Source organism: Mobula birostris, chromosome 12 (assembly GCF_030028105.1).
Source record: "Mobula birostris isolate sMobBir1 chromosome 12, sMobBir1.hap1, whole genome shotgun sequence".
Classification (NCBI taxonomy): domain Eukaryota; kingdom Metazoa; phylum Chordata; class Chondrichthyes; order Myliobatiformes; family Myliobatidae; genus Mobula; species Mobula birostris.
The window spans coordinates 99,531,621-99,556,216 of record NC_092381.1 but is presented as its reverse complement, the minus strand read 5'-3'; the positions used below and the strand labels follow the sequence as shown (position 1 = coordinate 99,556,216).

General features: G+C 41.3%; 1 protein-coding gene across 5 annotated transcripts in view; it reads right to left on the bottom strand.

Moving 5' to 3' along the window:
• Positions 1-24,596, bottom strand: part of cep350 (centrosomal protein 350) — a 240,756-nt gene that overhangs the window by 27,407 nt on the left and 188,753 nt on the right. For all 5 annotated transcript variants that reach the window (XM_072274363.1, XM_072274365.1, XM_072274366.1 and 2 more), the window contains exons 28-32: positions 19,690-19,886; positions 18,079-18,287; positions 10,445-10,592; positions 5,474-5,634; positions 4,212-4,345 (exon numbers count right to left, since the gene is read on the bottom strand). In XM_072274363.1, the coding sequence (XP_072130464.1) occupies positions 4,212-4,345; positions 5,474-5,634; positions 10,445-10,592; positions 18,079-18,287; positions 19,690-19,886 (849 nt within the window). The remainder of the gene's footprint in view (positions 1-4,211; positions 4,346-5,473; positions 5,635-10,444; positions 10,593-18,078; positions 18,288-19,689; positions 19,887-24,596) is intronic.

The following is a 24,596-nucleotide window of genomic DNA, read 5'->3' as shown; positions in this document are numbered from 1 at the left end:
GAGTCTCCCAGCCTCCCGGACGGCCATATCTGCACCCAGTGTGTCAAGCTGCAGCTCCTAAGGGACCGAGTTCGGGAACTGGAGATGCAGCTCAATGACCTTTGTCTGGTCAGGGAGAGCGAGGAGGTGATAGGAGGGAGTCATAGTCAGGTGGTCACACCGGGGCCACGGAAGACAGACAAGTGGGTCACAGTCAGGAGGAGGAAGGGGAAGAGTCAGGTACTAGAAAGTACCCCTGTGGCTGTACCCCTTGACAATAAGTACTCCTGTTTGAGTACTGTTGGGGGGGGGGGGGGAAGAACAGCCTACCTGGGGAAAGTAACAGTAGTCCTGCTTCTGGCACAGAGTCTGGCCCTGTGGCTCAGACGGGTAGGGAAAGGAAGAGGAAGGCAGTAGTGATAGGGGATTCTATAGTTAGGGGGCCAGACAGGCGATTCTGTGGACGCAAGAAAGAAACTTGGATGGTAGTTTGCCTCCCAGGATCCAGGTTCCAGGATGTTTCAGATCGCATCCAAGATATCCTGCAGTGGGAGGGAGAGCAGCCAGAGGTCATGGTACATATTGGTACCAATGACATAGGTAGGAAAAGGGAAGAGGTCCTGAAAAAAGACTACAGGGAGTTAGGAAGGAAGTTGAGAAGCAGGACCGCAAAGGTAGTAATCTCAGGATTACTGCCTGTGCCACGCGACAGTGAGAAAAGGAAGAGAATGAGGTGGAGGATAAATGCGTGGCTGAGGGATTGGAGCAGGGGGCAGGGATTCAGATTTCTGGATTATTGGGACCTCTTTTTGGGCAGGTGTGACCTGTACAAAAAGGACGGATTGCACTTGAATCCCAGGAGGACCAATATCCTGGCGGGGAGGTTTGCTAAGGCTGGGAGGAGTTTAAACTAGAATTGTTGGGGAGTGGGAACTGAACTGAACAGACTGGGGAAGAAGCGGTTGGGCTCACAAATAGAGAAAGCTTGTAGATGGTGCGAGAAGGAGGATAGGTAGGTGATAGAGAATGGACGTGCTTAGACGGACAGTTTGAGATGTGCCTATTTTAATGCAAGGAGTATTGTGAACAAAGCGGATGAGTTTAGAGTGTGGATCAGTACTTGGAGACATGATGTAGTGGCCATTACAGAGACTTGGATGGCTCAGGGACTGGCATGGTTACTTCAAGTGCCGGGTTTTAGATGTTTCAGAAAGGACAGGGAGGGGGCGTGGCACTGTTGATCAGAGATAGTGTCACGGCTGCAGAAAAGGTGGACGCCATGGAGGGATTGTCTGCGGAGTCTCTGTGGGTGGAGGTTAGGAACAGGAAGGAGTCAATAACTTTACTGGGTGTTTTTTTATAGGCCGCCCAATAGCAACAGGGATATCAAGGAGCAGATAGGGAAACAGATCCTGGAAAGGTGTAACAATAACAGAGTTGTTGTGATGGGAGATTTTAATTTCCCAAATATCGATTGGCATCTCCCTAGAGCAAGGGGTTTAGATGGGGTGGAGTTTGTCAGGTGTGTTCAAGAAGGTTTCTTGACACAATATGTAGATACGCCCACAAGAGGAGAGGCTGTACTTGATTTGGTATTGGGAAATGAACCTGGTCAGGTGTCAGATCTCTCAGTGAGAGAGCATTTTGGAGATAGTGATCATAATTCTATCTCCTTTACAATAGCATTGGAGAGAGATAGGAACAGACAAGTTAGAAAAGCGTTTAATTGGAGTAATGCAAACAACAGGAATTCTGCAGATGCTGGAAATTCAAGCAACACACATCAAAGTTGCTGATGAACGCAGCAGGCCAGGCAGCATCTCCAAGAAGAGGTACAGTCGACGTTTCAGGCCGAGACCCTTTGTCAGGACTCTTCTGTAACGTCGACTGTACCTCTTCCTAGAGATGCTGCCTGGCCTGCTGCATTCACCAGCAACTTTGATGTGTGTTAATTAGAGTAATTGCTATCAGGCAGGAAATTGGAAGCTTAAATTGAGAACAGATGTTCTCAAGGAAAAGTACGGAAGAAATGTGGCAAATGTTCAGGAGATATTTGTGTGGAGTTCTGCACAGGTACGTTCCAATGAGACAGGGAAGTTATGGTAGGGTACAGGAACAGTGGTGTACAAAGGCTGTAATAAATCTAGTTAAGAAGAAAAGAAAAGCTTACAGAAGGTTCAGAGAGCTAGGTAATGTTAGAGATCAGAAGATTATAAGACTAACAGGAAGGAGCTTAAGAAGGAAATTAAGAGAGACAGAAGGGGCCATGAAAAGGCCTTGGTGGGTAGGATTAAGGAAAACCCCAAGGCATTTTACAAGTATGTGAAGAGCAAGAGGATAAGACGTGAGAGAATAGGACCTATCAAGTGTGACAGTGGGAAAGTGTGTATGGAACCAGACGAAATAGCAGAGGTACTTAATGAATACTTTACTTCAGTATTCACTATGGAAAAAGATCTTGGTGATTGTTGTGATGACTTGCAGCAGACTGAAAAGCTTGAGCATGTAGATATTAAGAAAGAGGATGTGCCGGAGCTTTTGGAAAGCATCAAGTTGGATAAGTCGCCGGGACCAGATGAGATGTACCCCAGGCTACTGTGGGAGGCAAGAGAGGAGATTGCTGAGCCTCCGGCGATGATCTTTGCATCATCAATGGGGACAGGAGAGATTCCAGAGGATTGGAGGGTTGCAGATGTTGTTCCTTTAACCAAGAAAGGGAGTAGAGATAGCCCAGGAAATTATAGACCAGTGAGTCTTACTTCAGTGGTTGGTAAGTTGATGGAGAAGATCCTGAGAGGCAGGATTTATGAACATTTGGAGAGGCATAATATGATTACGAATAGTCAGCATGGCTTTGTCAAGGGCAGGTCGTGCCTTATGAGCCTGATTGAATTTTTTGAGGATGTGACTAAACACATTGATGAAGGAAGAGCAGTAGATGTAGTGTATATAGATTTCAGTAAGGCATTTTCTCCAGCAAGCCCCATGCAAAGCTTATTGAGAAAGTAAGGAGGCATGGGATCCAAGGGAACAATGCTTTGTGGATCCAGAACTGGCTTGCCCACAGAAGGCAAAGAGTGGTTGTAGACGGGTCATTTTCTGCACGGAGGTGTCTCAGGGATCTATTCTGGGACCCTTACTCTTTGTGATTTGTATAAATGACCTGGATGAGGAAGTGGAGGGATGGGTTAGTAAGTTTGCTGATGACACAAAGGTCGGAGGTTTTGTGGATAGTGTGGAGGGCTGTCAGAGGTTACAGCGGGACATTGATAGGATGCAAAACTGGGCTGAAAAGTGACAGATGGAGTTCGACCCAGATAAGTGTGAAGTGGTTCATTTTGGTAGGTCAAATATGATGGCAGAATGTAGTATTAATGGTAAGACTCTTGGCAGTGTGGAGGATCAGAGGGATCTTGGGGTCTGAGTCCATAGGACGTTCAAAGCAGCTGAGCAGGTTGACTCTGTGGTTAAGAAGGCGTACGGTGTACTGGAATTTAGGAGCCGAGAGGTAATGTTGCAGCTATATAGGACCCTGGTCAGACCCCACTTGGAGTACTGTGCTCTGTTTTGGTCACCTCACTGCAGGAAGGATGTGGAAGCCACAGAAAGAGTGCAGAGGAGATTTACAAGGATGTTGCCTGGATTGGGGAGCATGCCTTATGAAAACAGGTTGAGTGAACCTGGCCTTTTCTCCTTGGAGCAACGGAGGATGAAAGGTGACCTGATAGAGGTATATAAGATGGTGAAAGGCATTGATCATGTGGATAGTCAGAGGCTTTTTCCCAGGGCTGAAATGGTTGCCAGAAGAGGACACAGGTTTAAGGTGCTGGGGAGTAGGTACAGAGGAGATGTCAGGGGTAAGTTTTTTTATGCAGAGAGTGGTGAGTGTATGGAATGGGCTGCCAGCAACGGTGGTGGAGGCGGATACGATAGGGTCTTTTAAGAGACTTTTGGACAGGTACATGGAGCTCAGAAAAATAGAGGGCTATGGGTAAGCCTAGGAATTTCTGACGTAGAGACATGTTCGGCACAACGTTGTGGGCTGAAGGGCCTGTATTGTGCTGTAAGTTTTCTATGTTTCTATGTAACAGTCAAGTGCAACCTAATTTTTAAAAAAGTACTTTCAATAGAGTATGTAGGCATTCTATCACGTTTAACTGATAAAACAGTAATACTACCAATATTCTGAGAAGTATTTTTCCATCTAAGGCTGTATTGCCCAGTGAGATTACCTTTGTAGAGAAAGTGGTTTAATCTTGGGCTTCTCAGCAGCGATAGAGGAAGGGGTTTTGATTTGTGGTTTGGTTGAACTGGACACTTCTTTGCTTAGTTCTGCTTCAGTCTTCTTAATAAATTCATCATAGGACTGGTAATACAAGAGAAAGAAAAAGGTTAAATGTTCAAAGGTTCATTTTATTGTCAAAGTATGCATGTACAACTCTGATATTTGTCTTCTCCAGATAGCCCTGAAATACAGGAAGACAATGGGAGTTGATGAAAGAAATTCACCAACTCTTCCACCCCCACCAGCACGAAATACAAAAGAAACAATAACAATCCCCAACTCCCTGACTCGCAGAAAAAAATAGCAACAATAACAATCCGCAATCCCCTCATTCACAGAGAAAAACAGCCACAATAACATCCCCGAACTCCTCAGTTGCAGAAAAAAGCAGGGACAATAGCATTAAATCCACACTGCTCCCTCACAGGAAAAAAAATGACAATAATAATCCCCGACCCCCTCACCTGCAAAAAAAGTACAGTGACAGTAGCATCAAAACCCCCAACCCCCACCTTACACACAAAAAATTTACAGATCACCTACCCACCAACCAGCCACAATTAAGAAAACACCAAAAAAAACTGAAGGAAACCAATATAAAGTACAGTCCAAAAATCACATACGGCTGCAAACTCAACAAATCAGCAAAAGTATTTTCAACTTAATAAATCCAATTTTAGTTGGTAAATTAATCAAGTCTGACAACTGAAAATATTCAGAGGATGGCAGATAAATCTGGCTAACTGCTGTAAAAATAAAATTTCTTTCTTGAGGATCCCTCTACCCTTACACCATAAAAACTCTCAGACTAAATTGTAAAGACTACAACAATCCAGATTCCTCCAAACTTTAATAAAGCATTGCCTCATGCTTTAATAGCAGCGACTGGGGAGAGACAACCTAATGCACTATTGAATGCTACATGCTTTTCAAAAGTCAGAAGCAATATAGCAATGCAAAGGGCCTTAAGAATAAGTTGAGGGTGATATAAAGGATTTTCCAGCAATGGAACAGAAACAAAAAGAATAAAGCTAGATCAAGTCCTTTGAATAACCATATACTTAATTTCCTCAACGATTTTCCAAACTGAACAATGAATATTGTGAATAGCAAATTGATTTTGGAGCAGTATACACATACAACTTTCTTATTGCCCTAATCAAAGACTGGCAGGACAGTCAAGATAAGAAGGTACAACGATAATTTTACCTCTAGTTGTTTAATGAGACTAGCCTCCTGTGCTTTCAATCTCTCCTTCTGTCGCTTCTTCTGCTCTTTCTTCAGTCTGTCTACAATAGATTTACGTTTCCTCAGCTCATCTTTCAGTGCATGAATCCTGCCCTCGATATCACTCTGGTCAGATGCTGTCTCTGTTAGGGATGCAATCAAATCAAAGTTATAATAGGTAGTAGCTTCCAATTCAACCAATCATTTATCATTCAAAATATATACCTCAGCAGGGAGAAATCAACTAACAGTTTTACTTAGTTTCTATTCATTTATTCCTACTTGAAGCTTAAATTTCCAATTAAAATCCATCTGATTCAATGAAGTAATAGCTGCCAGAATTAAATGGAAACTCTCACATACCACTTTGTTTTGTTTATCACACATGTACTGAGATCCCCAGTCTTAGAACACCTATGACTGATCAGCTTCACCATTCTGTACATGGCTAACATATCCCTGGAAAATGCATTAGCTTGATGCACAATCCTGGTCAACACACAGAAAGATCATAGTCACAGGTGTCAATGCACCGGCTAATCAGACAATCCTGCTGCTTGCACTGGAATTTCAGTCTTACAATCCCACAAAATGCATAGGTTGATCAAGACTACACTCTCATGAACAAATTCTGTTCAGACCCATTGGTGCCAGCGAACAAAGTCACCAACGGCGAAGTCCCACAAACAGTTCAACGAAACTACTTTTTCTTCTTTCAAAATGATTCTGCTACTAAGCTGTTTGTGACTGGAACTTGTAGGTTACATTTTGACAGCGTGCCTTTGGGCCGATTAAGCAACCTGATGTTTTGCCGTCTCCGAGGGAGCTTTGGTGAGACTTGGAGCAGAGTGTGCATTCCAGAGGCCAGGAAGCCTGGAGGCACAAGTCCACGATCGACTCCAATGCTTCTCTCCATTTGAGGCGTTAAGCAAGGTTGAAGTCAGTGAGGACAAGAACAGAAGATGGGCGAGTGTTCAGCGCCATCTGCCTGCGTTTGACTGGTCTTCCTCTCCCTCTCGCTAGCTGTCGGGAGGAAAGTGTAAGATCCATGTTGAAAGGATACATCAGTGAGGCTGTGGACTCTTTTTGGGGTCTTTGAAGTTCATATTGCATGGGTTCCTGGATTCTGGTTACTCTTACTTTTGCTACTTTTGAGCAGTTTGATCGGGACAATCAATACGGACAAGGAGAATTTTGGTGAAGAATGGCCCTGCGGCCAGCAGTGGACTACCGGTGCAGTACTGAAATTAACTAAACTGAATACTGCTGGACTCCTGGTTTGATGTTTCATATCTTAATGCTGTTTGCTTGTCTTTTGTGCAATTTGTTTTTGTGAATTGGATGTTGATGATTTCTTGAACAGTTCCATGGCATTTCTTTGCTTCATGGCTGCCTGCAGGAGGATGAATCTCAGAGTTGTATTCTGTACACATCATTTGTTAGGAAATGTATTTTGATTTTGACACTGTCTTCCTGGTACACTCAGGCTTCTCAAGTGCACCATTCTCCCGTAAATATAATCAAACGCTGTCACTGTAGTGCAATCAGATCCATAAACTCACTAAATGCACTCTTAAAGCTCAGAATACTACTGAACACACAACTGAGCAAAGCCATATTTTTTGCATGTACAGACCCCCTTTATTTAGTAGTAGCATAATGGTTAAATTACTAGACTAATGATACAGTCAGCAAAGTTCAAACCGACTACAAAGCTGTGTGAATATCTTCAAAAACAATGATAACCACAAAACAAGCTCACTAGATAGGGAAACAACCTATGTGGTTAACTAATGCCATTCAAGAGAGGAACTTTTGTCTCCTTATCTAGCTTAAAGACTCCTCGCAGACTTTTAAATGCCATCTTAATTGGCCCTGTAAGCCAATAGATCAAGGGCAAACAGGGAAGGAAAGAAATACTGATATCCCCCAAAATATCAATTATGCACATAGAGCCCCCAACCTCGTCAGACACCGGCCGGCCAGTCATGGCCTTGTTGGAGACATGGCTTACACTCTCAACAGCAAATGCGATTGTGGACTCACTGAGATCATAAGCAGGGAAACATCAGGAAACAATTTAAATATAAAATTGGATTTTAAAAAAATCAAAGCTAATGGTGAGCATTACATCAATAGGCAGAGAAACACTTGCTGTACAATAGAGTACATGCAGCATTTCACTAACCAAAGTTAGAAAGCACTGACCATTGCTTTTAAACATTTTCCTTTGTGTGGTACAAATCCTGCCAGTGTAGTTTTCATGTTGATTTCCAGAGTTCAATTTGATTAGGGCTATTTATTCCCACACCCTGTCAAATACAGCCTCATTAAAGGCAGTCACTCAAATCACCTGTAAATACTGCACTAACTCTGACAATGGAAAGTCAAAATGGGCATGGGGGAGCAAATTACTGGAGTAAATGTCCCTTAAGAGCACTGTTGGTGACACCTCCCATTACTTTTGATAGAACAGTAGTTAGCCAGATCGGATATACTCTGTTTTTGGTGGATAGAACGTAACTAGGGACATGTAGTTGCCACTGACAGACCTGTACTGGATATGCTTGGCATACTAGGCATTTAGGTCTGAAGTGCTACTTTAAGCATGACACATCGGAGGTTGCCCATTTTCATTATTATTGCTTTTCCTGCTACTCGCTCATTCTTTGATTTGGCTGAAAATTACCATTATAACAGTGAGGACTTCGGGAGGAAGCACAGATGCATCATTCACTCAGTTCTTCTAGTTGAATATAGTTTCACAAGGTTTATTCCAGGCTCTGGTTTAATTGAAGGTGGGGATCTTTACTGGAGAAGTGTCCTCATGTTAGCTAACCTATCACTATTCTTGACTGTGTGTACCAGGGTGGCAGAATTTTGATCAGATCCATTGGTTGGGGAGCTGCTAAACTCTTAATTGAAAAGATGAGAAAATCTGCAGATGTAGGAAATCCAAAGTAATACCCATAAAATGCTGAAGGAACTCATCTATGGAAAAGAGTTAACAGTCGTGGAATAGTCCATGTTTCGAACCTAAATGGGCATCAATCCACAAATCTTCCTACGCTACAAAGATGACTGCATTGGTCCTGCTTCCAGCACCAATGCTGAGCTCATCAATTTCACCAACTTTCTCCAACTTCCACACTGCCCTCAACTGGCCCATTTCTGACATCTCTCTCCCCTTTCACGATCTCTCTCCATCCTTGAAGATAGTTTATCTACTGATACTCTTTACAAACCCACTGACTCTCACAGCTCTCTGGACAAGACATCTTCCCACCTGACAAAGACCTGACGAAGGGTCTCGGCCTGAAACGTCGACTGTACCTCTTCCTAGAGATGCTGCCTGGCCTGCTGCATTCACCAGCAACTTTGATGTGTGTTGCTGTCTTTCCACCCTATCACTTGCAAAAATGCCATTCCCTTTCCTCAGTTCCTCCATCTCCACTGCATCTGCTCCCAGAATGAAGCTCTTCATTCCAGAACAACTGAGATGTCCTCCTTCTTCAAAGAAAAGGGCTTCCTTTCCTCCACCATCAATGCAGCCCTCAACCACATTGCACAAATCTGCCCTCAACTCTTCCACCTGTCGCCACGAGGGATAGGGTTCCTCTTGTCCTCACCTATCACAACACGCCTCTGCATCCATCACAACACAAGCCTCTGCATCCAGCACATAACTCTCTGAAACTTCTGCTATCTCCAAAGGGATCCCACCACCAAGCAGATCTTTCATTCCCTCCCACTTTCCACAGGAATCACTCCCTACTTGACTCCCTTGTCCACTCGTCCCTCCCCACTGATCTCCCTCCTAGCACTTATCCTTGCAAGCGGAACAAGGGCCACACCTGCCCTACACCTCCTTCCTCACTACCATTTAGGGCCTCAAAAAACCCTTCCACGCGAGGTGACACTTCACCCATGATTCTGTTGGGATCACCTATTGTATCTGGTGCTGCCTCCTATATATTGGTCAGACCAGATTGGGAGACTTTCCTCAAACACCTTCGCTCCATCTGCCACAAAAAGCAGGATTTTCTGGTGGCCAGCTATTTCAATTCTAATTCCCATTGGTCTACTGTCACTATGAGGCCACACTCAGGTTGGAGGAGCTACACCTTGTTTTTTTGTCTGGGTAGCCTCCAACCTGATGGAAACATCAATTTCTCAAACTTCCAGTAATTGCCCCCTCCTCCTCTCCTTCACCATTCTCCATTCTTGTTTCCCTCTCTCACCTCATCTCCTTACCTGCCCATCACCTCCCATGGGGGCTCCTCCTCCTTCCCTTCTTCAATGGTCTTCTATCCTCTCCTATCAAATACCCCCTACTCCAACCCTTTACCCCTTTCACCAATCAACTTCTCAGCTCTTTACTTCAATGCCTCCACCTCTCCCAGTATCACCTATCACCTACCACCTTGTACTTCTTCCTTCCCTTCCCCCTACTTTCTTATTCTGACTCCTTCCTTCCTTTCCGGTCTTGAAAGTTTTCGGCCTGAAACATCGATTGTTTACTCTTTCCCATTAATGCTGTCTGGCCTGCTGAGTTCCTCCAGCATTGTGTGTGATGCATCTGTTTACTGCATGCTGCTTTTGCCATTTAACAAGCTGGTGGTTCTGTGTAGCAGCTCTATTCAGTTCAGATCCACTCATTGCAACTTGTAAAACTTCTTTCTATACTCGCCACTGAACTGGCATTAGTCCCTAGCTTGATAGTAATAGTCAAAAGGAGTGATATACCAGGCCTTGAGATTATAGTTTGCAGTTGAATACAATTCTGCTGATATGGACAATTGCAACCCTTCATGAGCAACTGGATTTATTGAGACTGTCCCATCAGTACTGTGCTATAATTTTAACTGTGGTTACATGGAATTCTGTGAGTACCTACAAAGTATTTTCAATAAATACTGAAAAGCTCACAAATAGCTGTTAGAAACTCCTTACCTGATTGTGTCACAGAAACAGATTCATCAGACCAGCTGCAGGATCCTTGGCGTGACTTTACTTCTGACCTCATCTGTAAACTAGCACTTGAGTTATTCTTCTTACCATCTTGGTTTGTTGCACTGACACTCACATTTGAAGAAGCAGACTGCACAGGGCAAGGGAATGGCAATAGATTAGTTCCCTAGCTGTTAGTATTTTCTGATTTGATAAAATAAAGATTAGATGGGCAGGAAAGCTATTTTAAGCCTCTGCACACGCCTAATCTTTTGGATGAAATATTTAACTAAAACCCTTGTAAAACCTATTTTCTAGAATTCTTTCAGTCTGGTCAGGTGGATATTAATGATTCCACAGTAGTACCTACAGGGTGCTAGAAAGTTTGTGAACCCTTTAGAATTTTCTCTATCTCTGCATTAATGACTAAAAATCTGATCAGATCTTCACGCAAGTCCTAAAACTAGATAAAGAGAACCCAATTACATATATAACATAAAAAACATTATATTTGTTCATTTATTTATTTATTGAGAAAAATGATGCAATATTACATCTATTTGTTGCAAAATGTTTGTGAACCTCTAGGATTATCATTTCATTTAAAGGAGAAATTAGAGTTAGAAGTTTCAATCAATGGGATGACAATCAGGTGTGAGTGTGGGAGGTCCTGCCCTATTAAAGAACATAAACTTGGGTCTTCACTATAAAACTCTGATCTTCACCACACAGGTTTTTGGAAGCGTGCCATGCCTTAATCAAAGAAGATTTCTGAGGACTTCAGGAAAAAAGTTGTTGAAGCTCACCAGGCTGGAAAAGGATACAAAACCATTTCTAAAGAGTTTGGACTCCACCAATCCACAGTCAGGCAGATGGTGTACCAAAGGAGATAATTCAACACTGTTGTTACTCTCCCCTGGAGTCACAAAGAACTCCAGGGTAACATCTAATAAGGTACAGGCTTCTCTTGTATTGGCTAATGTCAGCGTTCATGAGTCTATCATCAGGCAAACACTGAACAACAATGGCATGGCAGGATTGCAAGGAGAAAGCCACTTTCCAAGAAGAACATTGCTGTCTGTCTAAAGTTTGCTAAAGACCATCTGGATAAGCTGAAGGCTATGGGAATAATGTTCTATGGACAGTTAAGTCCAAATAGAACTTTTTGGTTTAAATGAGAAGCGTTATTTTTGTTGAAAAGTAAACACTGCATTCCAATATAAGAACCTCATCCCTTCTGTGAAACAGGGTGGTGGCAGTGTCATGGTTTGGGCCTGCTTTGCTGCCTCAAGACCAGGATGGCTTGCCAACATTGATGGAACTATAAATTCTGAATTGTACCAGCAAATTCTACAGGAAAATGTCAGGGTATCCACCCGTGAACTAAAGCTCAAGAGCAAGTGGGTCATGCAACAAGACAACCATCCTAAACACACAAGTCAGCCTACCAAAGAATAGTTACGACAAAAGAAATTGCACGTTTGGAACTGCCAAGTCAAAGTCCTGCCCTTAATCCTATAGAAATGTTGTGGAAGGACCTGAAGCAAGGAGTTCATGCAAGGAAGCCCATCAACATCCAAGAGTTGAAGCAGTTTTGTAAGGAGGAATGGCCTAAAATTCCTCTAAGCTGATGTGCAGGACTGGTCAAGTTACCGGAAATATTTGGTTAAAGTTATTGCTCTACAAGAGGGTTACACCAGTTACCGAAAGCAAAGTTTACATACTTTTTCCCACAAATACATGTGATATTGGATCATTTTTATCAATAAATAAATGAAACAGTATAATTCTGTGTTATTTGTTTAATTGGATTCTCTTTGTAAGGGTTTCTTCTTTTATGTTACTGCTAAGGTGAATAAAGTGGCTTCTCTGTACTGTTAACTGCTGAGACAGTGGTTCTCTATAGCAGTATGTTTGGACTATAATTAGTGATAATGGGACTTGTATTCATTTGTTAACCAATTGGGATAGATGTTATTCTTTCTGTCTGCGTGAAAGCTGTTAGTTGCGCGGGCTTTGGGGAGAAGGCACGAAGAGGATGAAGAGAGAAGAGGTGGCTTGAGGAGACAGTTGCTGGACCCGCTGGGCCTGGGCTCGGGGCGGGAGCCCAGGGGTCGATGACAAGCGAAGGAGGATCAGCAACCGGGAATCCGTGAGCTCCAACGTTTGTGCACTGGACAGGTTTATGAGATTACTGGCGCCTTTTATTTGTTTTCCTTTTCTTTTGTTCTCTACTAACCCCATACTTAAATATAAAATCTTACTCGTTTAAACGCACATTGTGGACTGAATGTTATTTCAGGGTACTGATGTTACACAGGGGACACAACACGCAGCATCCACCCAAACTTGATTACCCAGTTTGGCGGGGCCGAAGGCTGTTCTTCTCAGACGGAAACGAGCTGAGCGAGCCTGAGGCTTACCAGGGGGCTACATCTTTATCTAGCTTTAGGACTTAGAGTTCTATGCAAAAGTTTGGGTACCCCAGTCAAAATTTCTGTTACTGTGAATAGTTAAGTGAGCAGAAGATGAACTGATCTCCAAAAGAAAAAGTTAAAGATGAAACATTCTTTTCAACATTTTAAGCAAGATAAGTGTATTATTTTTGTTTTGTACAATTTTAGAGTGAAAAAAAGGAAAGAAACACCATGCAGAAGTTTGGGCACCCCAAGGGATTTGAGCTCTCAGATAACTTTCACCAAGGTCTCAGACCTTAATTAGCTTGATAGGGCTATGGCTTGTTCACAGTCATCGTTAGGAAAGGCCAAGTGATGCAAATTTCAAAGCTTTATAAATACCCTGACTCCTCAAACCTTGTCCCAACATTCAGCAGCCATGGGCACCTCTAAGCAGCTGCCAAGCACTCTGAAAATTAAAATAAATGATGCCCACAAAGCAGGAGAAGGCTATAAGAAGACAGCAAAGCGTTTTCAGTTACATTACGAACTGTTGCCTCAGTTCGTAATGTAATTAAGAAATGGCAGTTAACAGGAGCGGTGGAGGTCAAGTTGAGGTCTGGAAGACCAAGAAAACTTTCTGAGAGAACTGCTCGTAGGATTGCTAGAAAGGCAAATCAAAACCACTGTTTGACTGCAAAAGACCTTCAGGAAGATTTAGCAGACTCTGGAGTGGTGGTGCACTGTTCTACTGTGCAGCAACACCTGCACAAACATGCCCTTCATGAAGAGTCATCAGAAGAAAACCTTTCCTGCGTCCTCACCACAAAATTCAGTGTCAGAAGTTTGCAAAGGAACATCTAAACAAATCTGATGCATTTTGGAAACAAGTCCTGTGGACTGATGAAGTTAAAATAGAACTTTTTGGCCACAATGAGCAAAGGTATGTTTGGAGAAAAAAGTGCAGAATTTCATGAAAAGAATACCTCTCCAACTGTTAAGCACGGGGGTGGATTGATCACGATTTGGGCTTGTGTTGCAGCCAGTGGCACGGGGAACATTTCACTGTTAGAGGGAAGAATGAATTCAATTAAATACCACCAAATTCTGGAAGCAAACATCACACCGCCTGTAAAAAAAAAAGCTGAAGATGAAAGAGGATGGCTCCTACAACAGGATAATGATCCTAAACACACCTCAAAGTCCACAATGGACTACCTCAAGAGGCGCAAGCTGAAGGTTTTGCCATGGCCCTCACGGCCCCTGACCTAAACATCTGTGGATAGACCTCAAAAGAGCAGTGCATGCAAGGCGGCCCAAGAATCTCACAGAACTAGAAGTCTTTTGCAAGGAAGAATGGGCGAAAATCCCCCAAACAAGAATTGAAAGACTCTTAGCTGGCTACAGAAAGCATTCACAAGCTGTGATACTTGCCAAAGGGGGTGTTACTAAGTACTGACTATGCAGGGTGCCCAAACTTTTGCTTCCGGCCCTTTTCCTTTTTTGTTATTTTGAAACTGTAAAAGATGGAAATAAAAAAACAATCTTGCTTAAAATATTAAAGAAATGTGTCATCTTTAACTTTATGCCTTTTGGAAATTAGGTCATCTCTTACTCGCTTAGCTATTCACAGTAAAAGAAATTTTGACCAGCAGTGCCCAAAACTTTGCATGCCACTGTACTTGAAGATCTGATCACAATTTAGCTCATATTTATGTAGAAATACAGAAAATTCCACAGGGTTCACAAATTCTCCAGTACCACTGTAAATAGAAAGGAGTTCTTCATATTTCAACTGATGATTACTCCTTTGCCAACATGATTACTTTATACTTGCCAAACAATTGGTACTAGAACGTACAATCATCACAGCGATATTGGATTCTGCGCTTCCCGCTCGCTGGAGTACAAATCAATAGTAAATATTAAACATTTAAATTATAAATCATAAATAGAAAATAGAAAATGGAAAGTAAAGTAGTGCAAAAAAACAGAGAGGCAGGTCTGGATATTTGGAGGGTACGGCCCAGATCCGGGTCAGGATCCGTTCAGCAGTCTTATCACAGTTGGAAAGAAGCTGTTCCCAAATCTGGCCATATGAGTCTTCAAGCTCTTGAGCCTTCTCCCGGAGGGAAGAGGGACGAAAAGTGTGTTGGCTGGGTGGGTCGTGTCCTTGATTATTCTGGCAGCACTGCTCCGACAGCGTGCGGTATAAAGTGAGTCCAAGGATTAAAAACAGATTAACTGGATACTTATGTCACTGCTGAGAAATTAACAATGTATTTTTGTAAAACTAAATGCCCCAGTTTACAGGAACAATTTATAAAAAAGACTGAACTACATTACATACTTTGGGCAATCAAATACTATGTTAAAGAAGTAGCTTTACTGATAGCCTTAAAGAAGCAATTTGTTAGAAGGTATTCTAGGTCTTAGGGACTAGGTAACTGAAAGCATGATGACAGTCATTAAATCTAGTGTACAATTATCTAAAATTAAGAGTGGTTATTAGGTTTAGAGGTGCTCATTATAGAGACAGCAAGAGGAAGGGTATAGTGCTGCTTAGGAAAAATTAAAACCAAGGGATCAGGACCAAAAATGAGTAGTCAGTAAATACAGGGGTAATAGGCAAACAAAACCTCATGCAAGTTTGAACATGTGACAAAATTTTGAAGTTTGTTCAAAGGTAGAAGATGCAAGGCCAAACAGGAATGCTGTTGAACAGGTTGGTCTACAAGATTTCAGCAACTAATGAATTGAGACAGGTGGATCCAAAGGTATTAGTGATGGAGGAAATATGGGTTTGGATGCTTAATTCAGTCAAATTGAGAGAATTTGAAGGCATTTTATAAGTATATTGAAAGCAAGCCAACAACCTGAGAAAGAGTGGGGCCCAGAGACCAAAGGGACAATCTGTGCAAGGTGTTAAAAAGGAGGATGAATTGGATATAAATAGTGACTTCAGGAGGAAACCAGAGGTACATTAGCCAGTCCTCACTGGAGGATCAGAGGTGGGAAGGGTCAGCAACTTTAAATTCCTCTGTGTTATCATTTCTGAGGACCTGCCCTGGGTCCAGTGCATGTGTAATTATAAAGTAAGTACAGCAGCACCTCTACTTCCTTAAAAGTTTGCCAAGATTTAGCGTGACACCAAAAACTTTGACAAACTCTGATTAACTGGCTGTATTACAGTCCTTGAAACATCAATACCCTTGAAGGGAAAATTCTATAAGTACCACTAAGCACATCTGCATGGAGCACTGTCACAGGAAAGCAGCATCCATCATAAGGGGCTCACAGGTCATGCTCTCTTCTCACTGCTGCCATCAGGAAGGTGGTACATTGGCCTCAGGACTCAAACCACCACATTCAGGAACAATTATTACCCCTCAACCATCAGTCTCTTGAACCAGAGGGGATAACTTCACCATAACCGAACTGTTCCCAAAACCTATTATTGGTCACTACATTATAGGAAATATGAGAGTGTACAGGTGAGGGTGCAGAAGAGATTTTCTAGAATGCTACCTAAGATGGACTATTTGAGTTTTGAGGAGAAAGTAGATAGGCTGGGTGTGTCCTCCTTGAAGACCTAACAGAGGTGTACTAAATTAGGAGGAGCAAAGATGGGTAAATATTAAGAAGCTTTTCCCCACGGCCAAGGTATGTACTCCAGGCAATGTAGATTTAAGTTGACGAGAAGATTTGAAAAATATTTTTACCAGAGTCTAATTGGAATTTGTGCTGCTCTGCCTGCGGTGAAGTTGGAGGTGGAGGTGGGTATACTCATAATATCTATACAGCATTTAGATAAGCACTTGAATCGCCAAAGCATCCAACCACATGTGCTGGTAAATAGGATTACTATAGAAAGACGCTTGGTGGTCGATATTGACATGGAGGGTAGGACATATTTCTGTGTTGTGCACTCTAACTGCAAGAGAATTCAATAAGATGCACAGAAAACAATTCCTTAGGCAGTGCAATCCAGAATAAGGAGAACACTATCTCAAAGTTATAGTTTTCAAGAAAAAAAGTGAAATTTCAGGACTGAAGTTGCTAGATATTCGATAAGCACAAAGGCAAGTACAATGGAGTCAATTAAACGATCAAAAAAAAAAAGTGAAGGAAACAAAGCACAGAAAATACAGTAAATACTCAGCAGGTCAGGCTTGATGTGTGGGATGAGGGAAAAAAACAAAATTAGCATTTCACATCAGAGACCCTTCATCAGAACTCAAGGGTCTCTGACCTAAAGAAGCAACTTTCTTTCCACAGATGCTGCCTGATCTGCTGTGTATTCATTATGTTATGGTCTTATGTTCTACTCTTATTTCAGACAAAGTGAAGACACTGAATGTTTTTCTTGTTTCCAAGTGCCTTAAATGTTGAATGCAAATACAGGTCGAGTACCCCTTATCCAAAATGTTTGGGGTCGGAAGTGTTTTGGATTTTTTCGGATTTTGGAATAATTAATAATGACAGCCTGGGATTGCCACCATTTCCGACTCTGAATTTATGTTCTACCGGTAAGCAGTCTTTGTCTTCCACTTGTTCATCACACATGTACTTAACAGTAAAATTATTACATAACATTAATATCATTAAAATATAATGTGTGCAGGGTAACAAAAGCAGCTCAGCAACATTGGGAGAATGCTTGAATCAGGTACTGAACAAAATCAAACAACAGCAGGTTTTCAGTCTCCACCTACGATGCTATCTTTCATTAAAAGGTTATACAGCACGCTGTATTTGTATTTTACTTCTTTTTAAGTTTTATGTAAAGTATAAAAACAAATCAGCATCTTGGACTTGTTCTGGTGTTGAGATTTTTGTGGCAAAACTTGGCTGGCAAAACAGAACTGTTAGAGAAACAGCAATGAAGAATTCATCGCTACATCTGAATATGATGGTATCCTTGAGTCTCCACCTGGGACTTGCATGATTGACAGTAGTAAAAACCAAGAGGAAGCTACTGACATGATGAAATAGCCCTGAACATTACCAGAGATGGAGGACTTTCACTGCTGTCCTAAATGCCAGTGGCATAATGGGCAGCAGACAAAGGCTAACTATCCCATTCTGTAATCAACTAAATCAGGACAGATCTAGACTGAAGACAGCGTCCTTCATCTCTGTATTGCTCTCATACTAAACTCAGCAATCCATTTATCGTTGGATAGTTATTATTTTAAGAGCTTTTTCTTAAATAAAACTTACTTATATCAACTTTCTTACCTGCTTGCTAGGTGTTGCAATAGTTTCAAAGTCCTGAGAATAACCATCATCTGTGAAAACACTGTGCTCAGGGCTGGTGGATGTTCGGAGGACTGCTGATGCCGACTGCACAGTCTGTGCAAGTGGGCTTCCAACTTCAAATGGAATAGAGCTGTCACTGTGGAGGTGAGATTGGGATGGTGCTGAGCATTCTTCCTCACTGGCTGTGTCTAGAGAAAAGATAAACACTCATGATAATACTAAATCCTTGTTAGCAAAGCTGATTGTTGTTCCTTCCAAATTAGAAGGACAATCAGGAAGGATGTGAATACTACAGAGAAATTGCAGAGGAGATTTACAAGGATGTTGCCTGAATTGGAGGGTGTACCTTATGAGAATAGGTTGAGTGAACTTGGCCTTTCTCCTTGGAGCGACAGAGGATGAGAGGAGTTCTGATAGAGGTGTATAAGATGATGAGGGGCATTGATTGTGTGGATAGCCAGAGGCTTTTTCCCAGGGCTGAAATGGCTAGCATAAGGGGGGATAGTTTTAAGGTGCCTGGAAATAGGTACCAAGGGATTGTCAGGGGTAAGTTGTTTTATTTTAAAAACACAGACGGTGGTGAGTGTGCGGAATGCACTGCCGGCAGTGGTGGTAGAAGCGGATAAAATAGAGTCTTTTAAGAGACTCTTAGATAGGTACATGGAGCTTAGAAAAAGAGAGGGCTATGTGCTAGGGAAATTCTACAGGAGGACCTGTAATGTGCTGTAAATTTCTATGTTCTATAATAAATGGAATGAATGAATCTTTTAGTATCGACTCCCTTTAAATTCTGTAGTGCAAAAGTAAACTGATTCAATACATCAGCAAGAGGTGCATATACAATGGCCAAATGCTCAGAGATCCATGTGAATTCAACATCTATCAAATAACTCCCTTAACACAAAACAGCTCATGTATTCATAATTAAGCTGGCATGGTAGCATAGTGGTTAGCACAAAGCTTTACTTCAATTCCCACCACTGTCTGTAAGGAGTTAGTACTTTCTCCCCATGCCCACGCGGGTTTCCTACCGGTTCTCCGGTTGGTGTGTTAATTGGCCATTGTAAATTGTCACATGATTAGGTTAGGGTTAAATCAGGGCAGCGAGGCTCGAAGGGTTTACTCCGTGCTGTATCTCAATAATAAACAAACAAATAAATAAATCTTAATAATTCCTTGTTATCTGCAAGGCATAAGAACAGACTTCCTGCAGATAAAGTATACACATATCTCTGCATGGCAGCCAATGCATGCCCCGAAGAAATATACTGAATTTGTTGACACCTGCATGCAGCGATCTACTTGAAATTATAAGGTGCAGGTATGTAAACAAAGAATTTCTCCATGAGGATTATTGAGTTGTGCCACAGTAGAAATACATGCAGTTTGGAAAATGATCTTAAGATAGACATCAAATTTATTTGGCCATTTATTAGTGATTATAAAAAGAGGAGAAAATTATATACTTTTACACACTTCTGCTCATTGGTGCGCATTTCCTATCTTTTTGAGGCAGCTTAAAGCCTCTGAGATAAACGAAATTCAGAGTTTGGTAACTCTTGCTAAGGGAATAATGATTCATACACTTACCTTTACCCCCTGGACTTCTTTCATTTGATTCTCTCCTTGACACCTTTGGTTTTAGCTCCTTGTTCCATGCAGCCAGGGCTAGTTTTTCCATCTGCCGGATCTCAGCTTCCTCAGCATCAAGCCGTCTTTTCCACTCAAGTAACTCCTCTGCATGCCGACGCCGATGCATCAGCTTTTGCTCTCGCTTGGTGAGAAACCTAATGGAAACAACAGTGATGCAAGCAAAAGAAAAAGGGAGAGAGCAAGCACAGGAAAATGTCAGTAATCTACCGTAATTTATTTGTACAAATGTCTTACCCACAGCTCAGTTTTAATTCTTACATTTTCAACTTGCCATCATGTTTGAATCATAGTTTAACTATCCATAAATTTCAGGGTACAATTCAGATATTCTACAACATGACAGCAGTGCTCTCAATACTGCATATAAAACATTAAGCACAATGTCTTTACTGACCCAGTGATGCTACTGAAAACTATCACTGCATGACACCATCTTCCAAGCTGAATCACATTCCTTAACCTAGCTTCAGTTGCGATCTTGTGGGGATAACAGGAACCTTGATGGCATTAGTGCTAACATCCCTACCACTTGGATTTCACCTTACATTGCCAGGTTAATCGATCAAGTAGTAGCTAAAATTACCCTGTTACTAACTCACTTTAGCACAATTGCAGCTTCACCGTCAAAACAAATGATAATGACCTTTATTGAGCATTGAAAATAGTCTGGAATATATCAAGTCCCAGAAAGTGGGTATATTTTGGGCACGAGCAGAATTATGGTACCTCATTTTGGTTACTCAAGGACATTATATTTAAAATGGTTATATTTTACTAAGCAGAATGTCAGCCAACCCTTGCGCTTGTGCATGAGAAGTCTCTTACCCAGAATTAGATGCTTAAGTGCAAATCTTGGCCTTTTTTTATTATCAGCTTTGATCACTAATTATGCCTATTATTCCAGTATCTATAAAATATGTATTTAAAAGTTGGAAACCCCCTGACCTTACAAGAAGATAGCACTTTGAGACTTACTAAATGCTCATGTAGGTCTAATATATAAAGCCACTAGTTAAATGCTACACTTATCATTTACATCCACGATGGGCTTACTTCACACAATTTCAGAATTTAAATTGCATGTGCTGTTACTTAAATTACAATCGGATTCCCTGGAAGGATTTGCAATGTTCATCATAATCATAAACTTAGCACATAATGTGGACACAACTTGAAGAGGTAGAGTTGTGGGAGAATAGTCTGCTAGCTGGTGGTAGTGATAGAGTAGCTCTGGGATGTGATGAGAAAAGTTGAGGTGAGAACACAAGGCTGTAATGGCTGTGACAAATTTACAGAGCAAGTGTATTGCCTGGAATTATTTCAGAACTGTGTGAACTGGCATGGTGTCGTTTTCAGCAGTAAGCGTACTTTTAGGATAATAATGCTTCAGAGCAACCTAATTAACCTCAATTTTTTTTTAATGAATCGAGATATTAAAGTGGTAGCTCCTATTTAAATTCTTTCACAAGAATAAAAATTGAATCAATTTCCTGGGTTTTAGAAAAGCATTTTTGCCATTTATAGTGATAGCAACTGCATTTAATTTCCTAATGTATATAGGTTCCCATGGAGCCCACGGGAGGCTTGTGTAGCAATTGCGGGGGTCCTAACAGAGATATTTAAATCACCCTTAACAACAGGTGAGGTACCGGAGCATTGGAGGATAGCTAATGTTGTTCCACTGTTTAAGGAAGGCTCTAAAAATAAACCAGGTTGGTGAGCCTGGCATTAGTAGTGGGAAAGTTATTAGAAGGTATTCTCGGGGACCGTATATACAAATATTTGGATAGACATGGACTAATTAGGGATAGTCAGCATGGCTTTGTGTGCGGTAGGCTGTGTCTAACCAATCTCAGTTTTTTTTTGAGGAAGTTACCAAGAAAGCTGATGAAAGTAAGACAGTGGATGTTGTTACATGGACTTTAGCAAGGCTTTTTACAAGGTTCTGCATGGGAGGTTGGTCAAGAAAGTTCAGTCACTTGGCATTCAAGGTGAGATAGTAAATTGGATTAGACATTGGCTTTGTGTGAGAAACCAGGGAGTGGTAGTAGATGGCTGCCTCTCTTACTGGAGGCCTGTGACTAGTGGAGTGTGGCTGGGAATCAGTGTTGGGTCTGTTGTTTGTCATCTATATCAATGATCTGGATGATAATGTGGTTAACTGGATCTTCAGATTTGCAGATGATGCTAAGACTGGAGATGTAGTGGAATGTAAGGAAGACTATCAGAGTTTGCTGTGGGATTTTGACCAGCTGGAAAAATGGGCTGAAAAATGGCAGATGGAATTTAATGCAAACAAGTGTGAGGTATTGCATTTCAGTAGGACCAACCAGGGTAGGTCTTACACAGTGAACAGTACAGCACTAAGGAGTGTAGTAGAACAAAGGCATCTGGAAATATAGGCCCATAATTCATTGAATGTGGCAACAAAGGTAGATACAGTCATAAGGACAGCTTTTGGGACGTTGGCCTTCATAAATCAAGCTACTGAATACAGGAGATAGGATGTTATGTTGAAGTGGTATAAGACATTGGTGAAGCCTCATTCGGAATATTGTGTGCAATTTTGGTCACCTACCAATAGGAAAGATATAAATTTTCTTGGTACTCTTTCAACCTTATTTACAAGGATATTGCTGGTACTGGAGAACCTGAATTATAAGGAAAGATTGAATTGGTTAGGATTTTATTCCTTGGAATGTAAAAAATTGAGGGGAGGTTTGAAAGAGGTATACAAAATTATGAGGTGCATATAGACAGGGTAAATGCAAGCAGGCTTTTTCCATTGAGGTTGGGTGGGATTACAACTAAGGTCATGGGTTAAGGGTGAAAGGTGAAGATTTTAAGGTGAACCTGACAGGAAAGATCTACACTCAGAGGACTGTAAGAGCGTAGAACGATCTACCAGCTCAAGTGTTGCATGCAAGCTCGATTTCATAATTTAAGTTTGGATAGGTGCATGGACAGTAGAGATATTGAGGGCTATGGTCCTGGTGCAGATTAGTAGGAGTAGGCTGTTTAAATAGTTTGGCATGAACTAGATGGGTCAAAGGGCTTGTTCTGTGTTGTACTACTCTATGATTCTATGAAGCCAAAACTTCTGAAATGTCTACTGAGTATCTTTCAAACTGTACCCTTATGTTAATAATTCATCGTAACTTTTTCTTATGGAACACTGGATTTAAAAAAAATCCCAGCTTTATCCATCCAATTCTGGAATGTTTGGACTATTTTGACACATTTCCTTATTAATGCAGTTAAGCCATGGTCATCTCTAATTTTGAATTATACTTTTGGTATCACTCAAGAGTTTTGTTTTGAAAAAGATGTGTCCATCTTACCAATGCAGAAAGTTGCAGCTTTGAAATCATTATCACTAGTCATAGCAAATGTTAACAATAGCATTATTTCCATTAAATATTCTTCAGAATTGGTTTGAGGATCCTTATAGCTCTTCCCCTTTGTACTCAGTGGAAGTATAGCACCAAATTCTTTTCACATGGTCACACGTTCCTTGATGGGAACATTTCAGTCTAAACAACTTGTTCATTCACTGGTTCTTTGAGGCAAATAACTACAAAATATTCTTCATGCTTGGTGGAAAGAGATGGCATTTATGCAAAACCAGATGGACATTATTCACACTGAAGCAAAGAAACCAATTGAGAATGTTAATGGAAAAACAAGCCAGAGTGCACAGGAGATTTTGGTTATAATGCAGAACTGATTTGTAAAAGATAGCTCAGTATTGAAAAGTTGAAAGGAATGTGTTTGGTTGCTTGCATGGCTTTTAACACAAATATCCAACTAAGGGCATGCATAAATGATTAACAATCTGAATAATCACTGAATAAGACGGCTAGTGTCAGCTTGGATAACAATTGACTAAAGGGCAATAAACAATAAAATTATGGTAAAATGCTACTTTTGACAGGGGAGTTGATGCTGGTGATCCCAAGTGTCAGTGCAGGAACACTGTTTAGTTTGATGTATCTATATAACTTTATACTAGATAACTGATAATTTGGAAATTTGCCTACTCTATGAACCTACAGAGAAGCAGCAAAGAGCGAGGCAGTAAATTAGTGACAGGTGGAATTTACTTGCAAAATGTGGGGATACGTACTTTGGCAGAGGGGATTTAGACAGGCAATATAGATGATTTCACAATTTTTCAGGAACAGAAGGCCTCTGAGATTTAGGTGAACTGATTTTTAAAGGTGATATGATAGAGGTAGTAGCTTGCAAAGCAGATGGAACATTTGGCTTCATAAATAAAAGGTACTAAATGAGACTTGAACCTTTATAAAACTTGAATTGGGCCACAACTCAAAGTATTGCATATAGTTGGGTCACTATAGTTTGGGAAAATCTGAATGTCCTTAAAGTGGTGCAAAGGAGATTTACTAGAATATTTGCAGAGTTGAGGGATTATAGCTGTAAGGTTAGAGTGAAGAAGCTGAGGTTGTTTTTCCCTTGGAGCAAAGAAGGTTGAGAAGAGATTTCAAGAAAGTGTATATGCTTATGATAGCTTTAAATAAAAGGAAAGAAAAGCTGTTTCTACTTGTTGGATGCACAAGGCTTATGGGACACATGGTGCAAAGGTGACAGAGATCTTAAAAAGGAAAACAGATAGGCAGCCTCAGACATAGTTGGGTTAGTAAAGGGGAAATGGGATTAACTGAAATGCCTAGGTGCAATTAAGTGTAACTTGATCTTAATTGCTTAAGAACCTCAAGTAAAATTGTTCTGTTAGCATGAGCAATTTGTTGCCACAAGCAGTTGTGGCGGCCAAGTCATTGGGTTTTTTAAGGCAGAGATAGATAAATAGGCCAGTGATGTTG